Source organism: Sphaerulina musiva (assembly GCF_000320565.1).
Source record: "Sphaerulina musiva SO2202 unplaced genomic scaffold SEPMUscaffold_1, whole genome shotgun sequence".
Taxonomy (NCBI): domain Eukaryota; kingdom Fungi; phylum Ascomycota; class Dothideomycetes; order Mycosphaerellales; family Mycosphaerellaceae; genus Sphaerulina; species Sphaerulina musiva.
Window position 1 is genome coordinate 3,383,386 of NW_016017383.1, and position 14,092 is coordinate 3,397,477.

The following is a 14,092-nucleotide window of genomic DNA, read 5'->3' on the forward strand; positions in this document are numbered from 1 at the left end:
TACGTACTCTGTTCTGCAGTATCAGGCGCTATTCATCCCGTCACCTTTCAAAAGCTTCATCAGTACAGGCACATGTACCTTACTAAGTTAGTGCTATAGTAAACCTTTTTTTAGCTTTGGCGGGGCTCCTGGCATTGCTGGGGAGGTAGAGGTAGGTAAGGTAGAGGTAGGAGGTAGCTCATCAAGAGAGAGAGAGTGAACATTATTATTCTCCGAGTAGCAGTAGTGAGAACTCTCACAATCACATTGTTTCCTACAGCCAGCCAGCCAGCCTTTGTGCTCATATCCTTCGACTCTCATCATCACATCCATATCCATGTCGCTGACTTTGCTCTCGAAGCGGGCGCCTGCGCGGTGCCTGCGGGCCTCGGGTGCTGTTGGTGGTGGTGGCGGTGGTGGTGGTGTTGCTGCTGCTGTTGCTACTGCAGTAGGAGGCACAAGAGCATTCAGTACGCCCGTGAATGACTCCTTCGCACCCATTTCCACCACTCCGCCCTCTGCGCCAGAAGCTCAAGGGGCAGTCTGGCGGGCTGTCAATGCTCGTGCTCCCCGCCACGACTGGACCAAGGATGAGATTCGGGAGCTGTACAACACGCCGCTCATGGAGCTGGCTCATCAGGCGGTAGGTCTGTTCTGCTCCCGGTGCGATGCTGGCATGACATGGCATGGCATGGCAACAGCATGGCCTCAGCAATATGGGAGGAGGGCACGGGCTGATGAGCTGCCATTCTTTTTTCTGCATAGGGTGTTCTGCATAGACGCTTCCACTCGCCGTCGGCGGTGCAAATGTGCACGCTGATGAACATCAAAACCGGTGGCTGTAGCGAGGACTGCTCGTACTGTGCGCAGTCGACGCGCTACAACACGGGACTCAAGGCCGAAAAAATGTCTCCGGTGGAGAATGTGCTCCAGGCCGCGCGCATCGCCAAGGACAATGGGAGCACGCGCTTCTGCATGGGAGCGGCGTGGAGAGACATGCGAGGCCGCAAGACCAGCCTGAAGAACGTCAAAGCCATGGTCGAGGGCATTCGCGCCATGGACATGGAAGTCTGCGTTACACTCGGTATGATTGATCAGAACCAGGCCGACGAGCTCAAGTCAGCCGGCCTCACGGCATACAACCACAACGTGGACACATCGCGAGAGCACTATCCCTCCGTCATTACGACACGAACCTACGACGAGCGTCTGCAGACGCTATCGCACGTGCGAAATGCCGGCATCAACGTCTGCTCCGGAGGTATCTTGGGCCTGGGAGAGAAGCCCGAAGACCACGTTGGTCTCTTGTACACCGTGTCGACTCTCCCAGCGCATCCCGAGTCGTTTCCCGTCAACGCACTGGTGCCGATCAAAGGGACCCCACTCGGCGACGACCCCAACCGCACCCGTATTGCCTTTGACGCCATTTTGAGGACCATTGCCACCGCACGCCTGGTCATGCCCGCCACCATTATCCGCATCGCAGCAGGACGCACGACGATGAGTGAAGCCGAGCAGATTCTCTGCTTCTCCGCAGGCGCCAATGCCGTTTTCACGGGCGAAAAGATGCTGACTACAGATGCTGTCGGGTGGGATGCAGATAAAGTCATGTTTGAAAAATATGGTCTGCTGCCCATGCGTCCTTTTGAACGAGGCGGTTATCGGGATGCTACTTCTACTGCTCCTGCTCCTACTCCTACGCAAGAAACACTGTCATCTGCAGAAACTACTTCTGCGGGGAATGTAGCTGCAGCAGCATGATGGTCTAAAATCTTACTTACCCAACTGAGTTGCGCAAATACGAACATTTTACTTATCACATCACACGATACTACCAATGTACTCCCCGTGATCACCACATTGTTTTCTCGTGCCAGACGGATCCACAAGTCCCCTCGACGACGGAAACTCAGCGTCACATGGACAAATTTGTCCGATCTCATGGTGAAACACAGATGGGCGTTGGTTGTTGGCAATAAAGGCAAAGTGCCGTCCAAGATTCTGTCCAAGATTCAGTCCTATCCAATGATTCCCATCACATCCAGTCCAGTCCAGTCCAGTCCAGTCCAGTCCAATCCAGTCCCCATCAAACCGGTGCCATCCAAAATCCAATCCAGTCCAGTCCAATCCAATCCCACCAACCCGATGCCTAATCAACATGTCCAACATCAAGTAAATAACAATTAATGCCTACCTACCTACCTACCTCCTACCTGCATGTAGCTAAAAAGGTAAGTAAAAAAAGAACATGTGATGCCCAGATAAGGTATGTATTCATTGATAGAAATCACATCACATCACACCCCCTCCTCTTCCCTCCCTTTCCTCACTCCTACGTATTAGGTAGTATACTTTCAATAAACCAAGGGCTGGGCAATATTTCCTTAAAGAGAAAGAGAGAGAGAGAGAGAGAAGGCTAACAAAAAACAAGGAAAGAAAAGAAAAGGTAAAAGGAAAGGGAAAGAAAAGAAAAAGATCCTGGACTATATTATAACTATAACCATACCTAATCATCACAAGGAGAATAGGCGGGTGGGTCAGGTGGATCAGGTAGGTAGGTAAGGTTAGGTAAATCCATACAAGGTAGTAGGTAGTAGGTACCGACTTCTTGGGTCCTACCTTTCACTTTCAATCGGAGGTAACATTCTATTTAGCATTTAGCAAGTTAAGCTTTCAAAGTCAACGAGTCACGAACTCAAGTGAGCCGTTTTTTCCTATCGAGACCCGAGAGTGAGGTAGTCTTCTTGGATACTACATGGTAACAGGCAGCGAGATCTAGACTGTGGGATTTGGGCATTTGTAGCGATCATTGATTATTGTTGTCATCATCGTTATCTCGGCGATTATTATTTAGGCAACAAGCAATGTGATCGGATCATGTTCGTATTATATTCGTACCTTATCGTCGGTTGTCGGTTGGCGTTGGGTAACGATCGGTCATTCATTCAACAGTCAATACAGCTGAGCCTGCCAAGAGGTAAGGAAAGCTACACTCTCTCCACTTTCTTCTTGTTTCTTCCCTAGGTTTCTTCTTTCTTCAATTCGGAGATATATAAAAAAACTCTCTCTTGAAACTTCACGTTCTGTTAATGTATTTGTTTACCTCAGGTAGGGTTGTTTGTTTGTTTGTTGTTATAGGTAGCCCTATAGGCGATTTTACTGTCTGAACTTTAATACCACCTCCTCCTACTACGATGATAGTTCGGCCCTATCTATCTATAATACACTTCGGTACCGATTCCTTCTTTCTCTCTCTGCCTTTTTCATAGATGCTTGATGCTTGCTGCCTAATAGTAAATGTGCCAAGGTAGGATCGAGACTTTTTTTGCATTGTGACCAAGATTTTTTCCTTGTATACTGCACCTTATAGACAGCCACGTTTTTTGGGGGGGACTGGGCTGGGTTGGGTTGGAGGCTACCTACCTATTGTTGTACACTTCTTTCGACACCTGCAAGGATGCATGGTTTGAGAAGAGAGAAGATGCCTGCAAGAAAGACTGTTTTTAGGGGTTTTTTTATATGATCGTCTTCGTCATATTGATACATTATGAATTATTTATTGTGTTGTTGTTGTTGTTTGCCACTTCTGGCATATGACTAGATACTGTAAGATGGTAAAAGAGGGTATAAGTAGTTTTTTTTTTCCACGAGTACAACGTGCCTGCCGCTGCCATGAATCACCACGAAGCCCGTCCGTCCCATTATAAAGATGTACACTTGCAAGAGAGAAAACAAAAGTCGCTCATGATTACGCCAGTACTACACCACCTGACTTGTTCATTAATCCAGGGTCTAGCCCTTGGTGTTGCTGTATCATATATTATGTCTGCCGTAGAATTTCAGAAGTCGCCGGGAGGCTTCTTCTGTGCGCTCAGTTGTATCCGGGAGGGCATGCCGCGAGATGGCCGTTGTGAAAGGGCAGACCGCCATTGTGGTATTCGGATGGATTCGTTTGCTGGTCGAACCGATTTTGGTACCATTGACTAGCATCTGGGGCCAGCCCAGGTACCATCGGCTGCGAGGAATTCTGCTCTGGGACGCTGGGCCAGAAATCGAACATTTCTCCGGTACAAGGTGTCCATGTGGCTGACGAGGCAGTCTGTGGAGTTGAGGGCTAGTAGATGGTCAGTGTGAGTGCGGAGGAGACAATTGCCCAAGGCCTGTGCTCACCGATAGAGAGTCCGCGCGGTAGATGAAGTCCGAAGACTGGAGACATTGCGAGGGAATGATGAGCTCAGGCAGGAAGGGCTTTGCAGGTGCACTGCCGACCCATTCGCTGGAACCGCTTGGTTGCTCGAATGGCTTGTACGAGTTGTTCCAAAAGTTCATGGCACCAACATCGAGGCCTGCGGTGTTGAAGTCTTGCACGCCGGCAGGGATGCCATTCGCGATCAAGTGATCGTTAGAAGCATTGTGTGGCTGATGTGGGAGTGCGTCGGTCGTTCGGGCAGAGCGCAGCTCATGCTCTAATCTTTGCACCTTTTGCTCGAGGTGGATCAGATAGTTGCGACGGCGGGATTGCTTGATTTGCGAGCCATAGGAGCATTCGAGTCTGGAACGGGTCAGTCGATGGTGATGTTGCCGGCCCACACGGAGGTAGGCAGGTAGGTAGGTAGGTACGCACCCAATGCTGTTGCACTCCGTGCAGCCCAGCTTGCCATTGCATTTCACCTTTCGCCGCCGGCATTGGTCGCACTGTGTCGGTCAGCATACGGCTCGGTCAGTCGGTATTGCGGATCCGGGAAGTCCTACTGCTCGCACTGTGCGTTTTCTCGCGGGGACAGCCAATGTTGCAGGTGCCATGTTATCGTGTAGCAGAAGCCGAAGCTGAGTGGTTGATTAGGTAGTGAGAGGGTGGGGGATTGGACAAAAGAGCGTGGTTGGTAAGTTGGGTTGGAAGTGAGTGTGTTTAAACGAGTGTGGTTGGGTGGGGGGAGGGGGAATTGTATAAAAGAGTGTGGTTGGGTTGGATTGGATTGGGTTGGTTGGTGAAGTGAATGGCCAAGTTATCGGCAGGGCGGCAGCAGGTCCTACTATACCTTTGCCTTGCCACGCTGCTGCTCAGTGCTGGAGGTGTAAAGTCACGCACATACACACATTACACGCAGCCATAGCGGCGGTGACAACGACACAGGCCTGTTCCCTGTGTTTGACTTTGGCAGATTGCGTGCGGGTGTCTGACGAGTAGGAGGCCGTAGGAGGCCGTAGTAGTGGCAGTCAATAATAGGGCATACCGTCCGTATACGGTCACACGCTGCTGGTGGTCCTTAGTAATGGGCGCCCTCGCACGTCGTCTCATCACTCCCATGCCGACTTCCACTTCACTTTCATGGCGTTGCGGGCGCCCAGTGTGCATACCAGGGCTCCCCGTCCACAGCACTGCCACTACCATTACCGTATACAGACTAATGCAGTATACTCCTCTGAGTCCTCTGAGTCTTTCACCACTACTGGGCAGTATTGGACTGTAATCTCCTGTAGCAAACGGCGCTTGGCGCCTGACTACTGCAATCTCTGGTCGTCGTGGTGCTCGTGGTGGCCGCGACTCAGGGCGCGAGATGAGGTGTCATTCGAGGTTCCATCAGCAGAAGAAGTGCCTACAACGTCGTCCACAACGTCGTCGTCGTCGATGGACCAGGGTGCAAGTATGAAATAATCAAAAGAGACCACCCTCCGTCCTTTGCACCGTCTGCCTGGGACTTGCTGCAAAACACTCTGCCAAGCCACGCCGCGCCACGCGCCGCATCGTGCGGGTCTCATGCTCCTGATTGGTCCTCGCTGAGCGAAAGTGGGCCCGAGGCGCATGACATACCCTTGCCCATACCACTGGCCTATACCACCAGCAAAAGGGACGTTTTGTGCCAACTCCCTCCTCCACTTGCACCAAGGACCAAGGTTCGGTCTGCTGTCGCAGATCTCCCTCCCTCTCTCTCACACTCTCTCTCTGCACATGCACATGCACACGCTCACCGTCCGATAGTCGTCACTCCCAGTAGACTTCACCACCCGCCAACTGCCGCCTGTGCCCTTGTTTCTGCTGCGCACTACGGGCCTGCCGGTGCTGTCCATGCTCTGCTCAGCTCAGTCCAGCCCCAGTCCAGATCAGCTCAGCTCAGCAGACTGCCCGCCTACCCACCATCGCCATCATGCGCAGTCTCGAGGATGCGAGGACCAGTTGGCAGGAACTTCATCAGTACAAAACTCTGCGTCAGCTCAAGGATGCCGTTCGCCTCTCGCCCGATGGCCACTCGTCCGTCGCCACGCGCGGCCTGCGCTCCGCTTGTTGGAAGGCCTTTCTGCTCTTTGATACCCTCGATCTCGATGAGTGGCAGCGCGTGCTGGCGTCGTCTCGGAGTGCATACAACTCGCTACATGCTCATTTCTTTCGCTCTGTCGAGGATCGTGATGCTGAGACGGCGGGGCTCGATCCGCTGAGTCAAGACACCGAGGTATAAATGCACCCTACAGCTAACTGCTGGAGCTTGTTGTAACTGATCACGACCGGGGCTAAAACCCATGCAAGAATTCCACCTGGCAGCAACTGCGTAAGGATGAGGATCTGCGCGCCGAGATCTTGCAAGATGTGGAGCGCTGTATGCTCGACTTCACCCGAGAGCCCGAGAACCAGCGCATCTTGTCCGACATCCTATTCACCTTCTGCAAGCTCAATCCCGATATAGGCTACAGGCAGGGCATGCACGAGATCGCTGCCTACGTCCTGTTCGTAATCCAAAACGACGCTGTAGAGCTCGACAACTCGAGCAAAGCCTTTCACCAGGACAGCATCATCAAAGCCGTTTTTGATAGTGAGCATATCGAGCATGATTCATTCGCCGTGTTTGGCCAAGTCATGCAAAGCGCAAAAACCTTCGTCAGTTCCACTGCACCACTCGTTCGTCGAACGCTGCTGCAGCCAGCACGCTGACAGCACGTCAGTACCTATCCGACGGTCCAGCTTCAATCACGGCACGGAGTAGACACATATTCGAGGAGCTTCTACCGCAAGTGGACAAAGTGCTCATGCTTCATCTACAAAGCCTCGATGTGTTGCCGCAAGTCTTCTTGATTCGTTGGATCCGGCTACTCTTTGGTAGGCAGGCACATGTGGCACGCGAACCTTGCGCCGTTTGCGGCACTCCACTAATCTGCACATGTGCAATATAGGTCGAGAATTTGAGTTCGACTCTGTGCTCGCCTTGTGGGATGTCATCTTCGCCGAAGATGCGTCTCTGGAGATAGTAAATCACATCTGTCTGGTTAGTTTGCCCACGCTCATTCGCGGTATGTGCTAATCGCATGCTTGCTTACACAGACGATGCTCCTGCGCATCCGATGGCACCTGTTGGAAGCAGATTACAATAACGCTCTAGGCCTCCTCTTGCGGTACCCTGAGCTGGACAAGGATTTACCTGCCCAGACTCTCGGACTTGATGCTTTGTACCTGAAGGCGCACATGCATGTCGATGGTGGAAGCTACTGTGTGCTCAAGTACATGGGACGACCCCTGCTGAAGTCAGATCGGCCAGCCACGCCTGTAAGTCGCACCAATTGCGAGAGGGCATTCTGTGACTTCCATTACTGGTATTGAAGGCGCACTCGCTTGGCGTAGCACAATGCACTAGGGATAGGCAGGGAAGCATCGTTTGAAGGTGTGCACTGTACTAACGACTGGTAGCCTGCACTGCAAAGAAACGTTACGGCATTCTCGGGCCGTACTGGATTGTCGCCTCCACGTACTATTCGACAACCCCGCATCGAGGGCCTTCTTCAGACAACTGCTAAGAACATTTACGCTCAGGGAGAGAAACTGGGGATTGGAGTCCGGAATGCTGTGGATGAGGTTCAGAAGAAAGCACAGGAAATTCGTGTGGCACAAACGCCTTCGCCGCCGCCCTGGCGTCAGTCTAGCGTAGGCAGGGTCAGAGAACTCGAGACTCGCAATAAGCAGTTGTCAGAGTTACTTGCGAGCGCAGTGGACGAGCTCTGGGAATACCAAAGATCCGTGGCCGAGGCCAAGGATCACGCCCATGACAGGAACAATGTGGAGAAATTGAGCGCCGCTATCGCTCAAGTGCAATACATTCAGGTATACCTTGAGCAACCATCGTTACAGCTTGCTGAACAACCATTGCAGGTCAACAAACGGAGAGGTGATGCCAATAATGTACCGGGTACTACCATGGCACAGCATGACGTTTCCAGTTATGCTGGGGAAGCCAGCGGAGTCAATAACGAGCGTGACGGCAAGGGTGAGCTACGGGATCATCCCACTCACGAACCTGAGCCGCCCACATTGAGAGTCCGTGCGACTCACGACCTAAGTAGCAGTCAGTCATCCGACACTACCGGTGTGAAGACTCATCGGCTCCGACCGTCTCTTGAACAGAGTTCATTCTCCTTCATGCTGGGACAAGGAGGGTCCAAAGCGTCACCTCCACCATCCCGCCCTCACAGCTCGCTGTTTGGTGCACAGGACAATACATCGGGAAGACCAGGGTCGAAGGCAGGATCGAATGATGTGCTGAGTGATAGTGAGTTTGATATTGGCAGTCTCAAAAGAGCGAAAGGCGACAGAAGGTAGGCCAAGACGGCTTCTTAGCATGATCAGAGGGGAGGCCAGTGCATCTTTTGCTCGTTTGAATGAGATGAGCTACTTTAAATTTTTTGTTTTTTTTTTTTTTTTTTTTTTTTCATTCCAAAATGTCGCTTTTCGCCCGTCGAGTTTGTAGTTGACACATGTATAGTTGACTGACTTCGCTGCACCATCTCCCACACCCAGCGGAGCGGCGTGCATAGGACCACAGAGGTGTGGTATGGATGGACCATTTGTGCATAGCGTGAGTTTATTATGACTTTTGAAGAGGAAGCTGTGAGGAAGGTAGGTACCTACAGGTAGACCTGAAGAATGGAAGCTCTGCAGCAGCGCAGTGCAGCGGCGGTATGAGTGGCGCAGCTCAGCACGGCCACACCTAATAAACAGTTACAGTGGCACCCGACAGGTGGCGCTGCGCTCCAGGACAGCTGACACCGGCACGAGATAAGCTCACAGCTCACACCGCAGCTACCTACGTACCTCCTAGGTACACCGTACAGCACCTTCACTTCCTCCTCGCTCTTGTCATGCTAACATTGGGAGACGTGTGCTACAACTTCCAACTGTGACGGGCTTTGTTCTGATCTTACCTCCCGTCTCTTCGACACCTCACCGACATCACTCACACCCATACCCGTCTCCACTCCCTCATCGCCGCCATCATCGACGCCGCCGCCATGTCGAACCGTGCAATGGTACCACTGCTAGTGACCATGATGCTTGTTACGGGAGTCTGCAACACTCTCCTCACCAAATACCAGGACATGCAGTGCGTGAGAGACTGCGATACCGACCGCCCCAAGATGTTCGAGCAGCCCGTGATACAAACGCTGCAGATGTTCGTCGGGGAGAGCGGTTGTTGGATCGTTGTTTTCGTGGGCTACCTCTATCGCCTGCTGCGAAATTCCGACGGCACCACGCCCAATGGCGAAGTTGCCTACGAGTCTGTAAGAGCGAGCGATACGATGGACGACGGCAGCGACGCCGAGAATGACGACGATGACGACGACGATGGGGAGGTCAATACTGCACTTACGTCTTCTCAGACGCTCGTGGATCCCACAAACATCATCGCAAAGCCTGTCTTTGATGCTGAACATAGACAACGAGTCCCATTGCAGGGCTGGAAAGTGGTTCTCCTTGCGGCGCCAGCGATTTGCGACATCTGTGGCACCACTCTGATGAACGTAGGCCTATTGTTTGTGGCAGCGTCCATCTACCAAATGACCCGCGGAGCTCTTGTGCTGTTTGTTGGACTGCTCAGTGTCCTCTTCTTGAAGCGTCACCTGGGTGGCTGGAAATGGGCAAGCTTGTTCATAGTTGTGCTTGGTGTCGCTGTGGTTGGGCTGGCCGGAGTCCTCGACCAGCAGCATTCCGCTCAGCCTCAACCCGGTGCTACTGACACCGGATCCAAGAATGACCTCGCCAAGACCGCTCTCCGCATACGTGGGGCGGCATCGACTCTCGAAGCGCACACCGCGAGGGAGACACTTATTGGTTTTGTCCTGATCGCATGTGCTCAGATATTCACTGCCACCCAGTTTGTAGTCGAAGAGTCCATCATGGAGAGGTATTCCATGGACCCCATCAGGGTCGTAGGCTGGGAAGGCGTCTTTGGATTCCTCGTGACATTGCTCGGTATGGGAATACTGCATGCCCTCGTCGGTAGAACAGACGCGGGGAGAGGCGGGTACTTTGATGCTCGGGAAGGCTTCTACGAGGTGTTTCACTACAGAGCTATTGGCTTGACATCGATTCTCATTATGATCTCCATCGGAGGCTTCAATTTCTTCGGTAAGCAAGAAGCCTCGGAACACACGAAATGCGCGCCGCGGACTGATGTGTTTACAGGCTTGTCTGTGACACGCGTCATCTCTGCAACATCACGATCCACGATAGACACATGCCGCACGCTGTTCATTTGGCTCGTTAGCCTCGGACTCGGCTGGGAAACATGTGAGTCCTGTCAAGTGTGGCGGGGAGTCTTTGTATCTGGACACGCTTGCTAACGAAACTTCCAGTCAAATGGTTGCAAGTACTGGGCTTCGCCTTGCTCGTTTATGGAACCGCTGTGTTCAATGAGATAGTACAACCTCCGACTATTTCCTTCCTCCGACGAAAGCGAGCCGTAGCTCTGGGCAATTGATGAAGCCCCTCCAGACGGATAGACTTGTGTGTCTACCGCGTCTCAATGGTGTGCGCTTTAATATATTCTCTATGAAGCAGATCGCATAGACCTCCACCGATGACAACGTCAATTGGCGCCCAGTACCGAGCACCCACCTTCCACGTCAGTCTAAAGATCCAACTTACGGCCCCTATACAGGCACCAACGTCCACGTGTTTCCTGACTTCCGCTTCATCGCGGTAGTAGAGCTCTCTTTCGTGACACCAGCGAGGGATGAAGGTGCGATATTCAATTTGCGCAGCTTGCGCCACCAATATTAAGGGCACGACCATGCACGCTCTGTGCATTGCAGTCATGGTCTTTGCATTGCGAAAAATAGAGGCACGTGCGGTGAAGCCAAAGTGGTGAATTTGCGAGACATGTCGGAGGCCGCCTGCGCCCGCAATGAAGGGAGCGGCATCGACCAGCGTGGCCTCGGCGTCTGTACGCTGCAGGAATGCGGGAAGGTTGTGGTGGTGGATATATTTATTGGGATCTTGTCCGATTTGCGGATGCCACCGGTTATCCTGCGGTGTTTTGAGATTCCAGAAGAAGAGGTATTGCAGAATTGCCATGGTCGAATCTGTCTACAACTCTACATATACCTGAGTCGTAGTAGGTATGTTGCAGTAGGTAGTAGTAGTGCGCCGTAGGAGACAGCAAGCAAGCAGTGCAAGTCGCTCCTCCTTGGAGATGTTTGGTCGTTACCGATTGCACGATACCAGGTAAAGAACAACAACACTCGGGTCGATCGATGATGTATTGGACATTCGATGAATATAGGCAAGATCGGCAAGAAATCTTATTTGGTCCCTATCTTACCTACCCTACTTGCCTACTTAGCCTACCTACCTTACCTCCTATCTCCTACTACTAAGATGCAGGCGAATGCTTTCAAGCTCTCTACAGGAAAGACGTGGATGCGTCCAAGATTGTGTAACCAACCTGGAAGAGGTACACATACATCCACTTCATGTGTCTAGTCTACCTAGGAGATAGTACTACCTCCTAGTACTGGCACGTACTTTCAACAAGCTATATCGCTATACCATCTATTGATATATCGAGCAGAAGATTGCGTGTCCTATAGGTATATATAGATATCATTATGTTTATAGATGTTTAGGCTACGGACAAGAGAGTGCAGTGTAGCGAGAGCGATGTAGGTTTGGTTTGCACCTAAAATAGGCAGGTAAGGTATATAAACAACATGTATACGGGAAAGGTAGGTATATATAGTAGCCTCCTCTTGCGCAAGCAACGAACTCCCTAGGTAGGCTGAGCTAAGGCAAGGTGAAAAGTGTGCTTGCTTGCTGCTACTCGTCGTCGTCTTCATCGATGCAGTGGTAATCCAATGCTATCTCTCCTGGCCGCAAGCCTGGAATCCTGTCTGTGGTGAATTCTGGTTGCTCCATATAAGGTAGGTGCTGTAGGTAACTTTCTCTGTATCCTTCCGATCTGACGGCTACTGTGTGCCAATGATATGCGTATGTTCCGGCCAAAGCAAGGTATAATATGCGAGGCTTAGGAGCCACTTCTGGAAGATTGGACATCTCCCGAATTCTAGTCTGGATGATGAATCTCGATCATGTTAGGTGAATCTGTCGTACTCGATGTATTTTCAGCCGTCGTCTGAATCATCGAGGCCGCAATATCCTGGGGCAGGACAGTCCACGCTGGGGCTCCTAGGATTGAGAGAACAGTCAGCAATTACAACAGCAAGATTGATCTTCTCCACCACCCAATTCAGCTCCATTGTGCTTACATATGAATCTGCCAGAAATTCCCAATCTTGGGATCTACCTTCCTCGGATTGGGATCATCATAAGTGTGGTGTGTAATTGCTTCTCTCAGGATCGATTGACGGTGGCCGTCTTTTAGGTAGTGCAAGAACTGTTGGCTGATCTTCACATATTGGAGAACACCATCATGAGCGCCAATGGCCGAGCCCGTACTCCAGGAAAGTAGTAATGGTTCAATGAGGGGAGCATCAGTCACAGTAGCATGAGAGCTCTTTTTGCAAGTCATGAACCACGCATACTAAGAGAATTTTCGGGTTAGTCTGTGTCACCAATGGAGGCTGAAGTGCCCACCTTTTTCTTATCTTCATTGACCTTTTTGACAAGGTCTTTCACGACCTCAAAATGAGGTCTTCCGTGAAATACGGATACCTTGGAGCTCCAACTTTGACTGTGGACAATCACAAGGGGCACATTTATATCGTCTTGTAGTGGTCCCTACCGACTAGTCAGCATACCAGCCATGGTCTCACATCTTTTGAATCGTGCTGTGTATGGCTCGTGGCAGGCTAGCAACCCCTTTGTACTTACGGAGTGCTTTCCAGGATCGAATACAATTGCCCCGACGAAAGGCATTGCCTCGGAAGGCTCTTTCAGGACCTGTAGAGCTAGAGTGGCGCCAAATGAATGTCCGCCCATCACAATTCTATCCCACATTATGCGGCCACGCCATGCGGCCAATTCTACGCCCTCTGTGCGCATGTTGGACTGGTAAACGGCGCGACCACGCCCATTATTGATCTCACGCAAGACACGCACGGTCTCTGCAACCTCAGCTTCTCTCATACTCAGCTGCGCAGCTTTGAACGCGGCGAGTTCTGGCCGAGGTTTCAAATCGGCGGCATTGAAATGGCAACGCAGCTTCTGACCTGCCTTACTGTGGATCATCGTAGCAGGAGCCGAGCCATCACGATGTTCGATTGCTGCGACAATGAAACCTCGCGAAGCCATCTCGGCACAGTACTGGGAATAACTGGTGCGAGAACTGGCAATACCATGCGAAAAGACGATGAGTGGAAAGCGAGGCAGGCCGTAGTCGTCCGAGGGATGTTCGGCTTCATAGTCCAGGTGGGTCTTGGTAGTGCCGCTGCCACTGCCATGGAGTGGGGCGTCCACATGGGCTGGTATGGAAGTGCTGCCCGCGAGCATCCACAGGGCAAAGGCGAAGATGCTCCTGGAGAGTTTGTTGTTGAACTTCGCGAAGCGCGCGTAGCCTTCGGCAGTGCTTGAGATGGGCTTCTCGACCCAGGGATGGCGAGGCGCGCGCGGGGACGAGGCAGCGTCGTTGAGGACGGCCGGGTAGTAGAGCGAAAAGAGCACGGTGGTCAGATTGAAGGCGACCTCGCCCGTCTCCTTCAGCACCGCCTCGCTGATATGTCTTGGCTGCGAGACAGGCACCTCGACGTCCACGAGGCCCACGGCATATTTGCCGCTGTACGGAGGCAGTTTGGAGCTCAGGGAGGGCATGCCGAAGCCAAGCACGAGGTGCAGCGAGACGTAGATAGCGATGCCGACGCAGACAAGCTTCCTGATGGTCGTCCAACGCGAACGACG

At 52.1% G+C, this 14,092-nt stretch overlaps 6 protein-coding genes across 6 annotated transcripts; 3 read left to right on the plus strand and 3 right to left on the minus strand.

Annotated features, from left to right (window-relative positions):
• Positions 1 to 262: 262 nt before the first annotated feature.
• SEPMUDRAFT_146433 (biotin synthase mitochondrial precursor) lies at positions 263 to 1,858 on the plus strand. The gene is made up of 2 exons (XM_016903653.1): positions 263 to 622; positions 745 to 1,858. Exons 1-2 carry the CDS (start codon positions 317 to 319, stop codon positions 1,738 to 1,740), a joined length of 1,302 nt encoding a protein of 433 aa, XP_016765522.1. The 5' UTR covers positions 263 to 316; the 3' UTR covers positions 1,741 to 1,858.
• A 1,756-nt stretch (positions 1,859 to 3,614) lies between these two features.
• Positions 3,615 to 4,817, minus strand: SEPMUDRAFT_130155 (uncharacterized protein). Its single transcript, XM_016902341.1, has 4 exons — positions 4,732 to 4,817; positions 4,604 to 4,674; positions 4,150 to 4,531; positions 3,615 to 4,093 (listed from the first exon to the last, which is right to left on the minus strand). Exons 1-4 carry the CDS (start codon positions 4,780 to 4,782, stop codon positions 3,851 to 3,853), a joined length of 747 nt encoding a protein of 248 aa, XP_016765523.1. The 5' UTR covers positions 4,783 to 4,817; the 3' UTR covers positions 3,615 to 3,850.
• A 1,071-nt stretch (positions 4,818 to 5,888) lies between these two features.
• SEPMUDRAFT_146435 (RabGAP/TBC) lies at positions 5,889 to 8,589 on the plus strand. The gene is made up of 6 exons (XM_016903654.1): positions 5,889 to 6,428; positions 6,503 to 6,850; positions 6,916 to 7,069; positions 7,144 to 7,235; positions 7,292 to 7,513; positions 7,655 to 8,589. Exons 1-6 carry the CDS (start codon positions 6,126 to 6,128, stop codon positions 8,558 to 8,560), a joined length of 2,025 nt encoding a protein of 674 aa, XP_016765524.1. The 5' UTR covers positions 5,889 to 6,125; the 3' UTR covers positions 8,561 to 8,589.
• Positions 8,590 to 9,117: 528 nt separating this feature from the next.
• SEPMUDRAFT_146436 (uncharacterized protein) lies at positions 9,118 to 11,310 on the plus strand. The gene is made up of 3 exons (XM_016903655.1): positions 9,118 to 10,366; positions 10,424 to 10,528; positions 10,594 to 11,310. The coding sequence occupies exons 1-3, from the start codon at positions 9,250 to 9,252 to the stop codon at positions 10,716 to 10,718; spliced, it is 1,347 nt and encodes a 448-aa protein (XP_016765525.1). The 5' UTR covers positions 9,118 to 9,249; the 3' UTR covers positions 10,719 to 11,310.
• On the minus strand, positions 10,751 to 11,314 carry SEPMUDRAFT_138098 (uncharacterized protein; the record flags this gene model as incomplete). Its single annotated transcript, XM_016902863.1, has 1 exon — positions 10,751 to 11,314. The coding sequence occupies one exon, from the start codon at positions 11,312 to 11,314 to the stop codon at positions 10,751 to 10,753; it is 564 nt and encodes a 187-aa protein (XP_016765526.1).
• Positions 11,315 to 11,821: 507 nt separating this feature from the next.
• SEPMUDRAFT_130158 (uncharacterized protein) lies at positions 11,822 to 14,005 on the minus strand (the record flags this gene model as incomplete). Its single annotated transcript, XM_016902342.1, has 4 exons — positions 11,822 to 12,424; positions 12,505 to 12,779; positions 12,833 to 12,976; positions 13,070 to 14,005. The coding sequence occupies 4 exons, from the start codon at positions 14,003 to 14,005 to the stop codon at positions 12,361 to 12,363; spliced, it is 1,419 nt and encodes a 472-aa protein (XP_016765527.1). The 3' UTR covers positions 11,822 to 12,360.
• Positions 14,006 to 14,092: the final 87 nt, after the last annotated feature.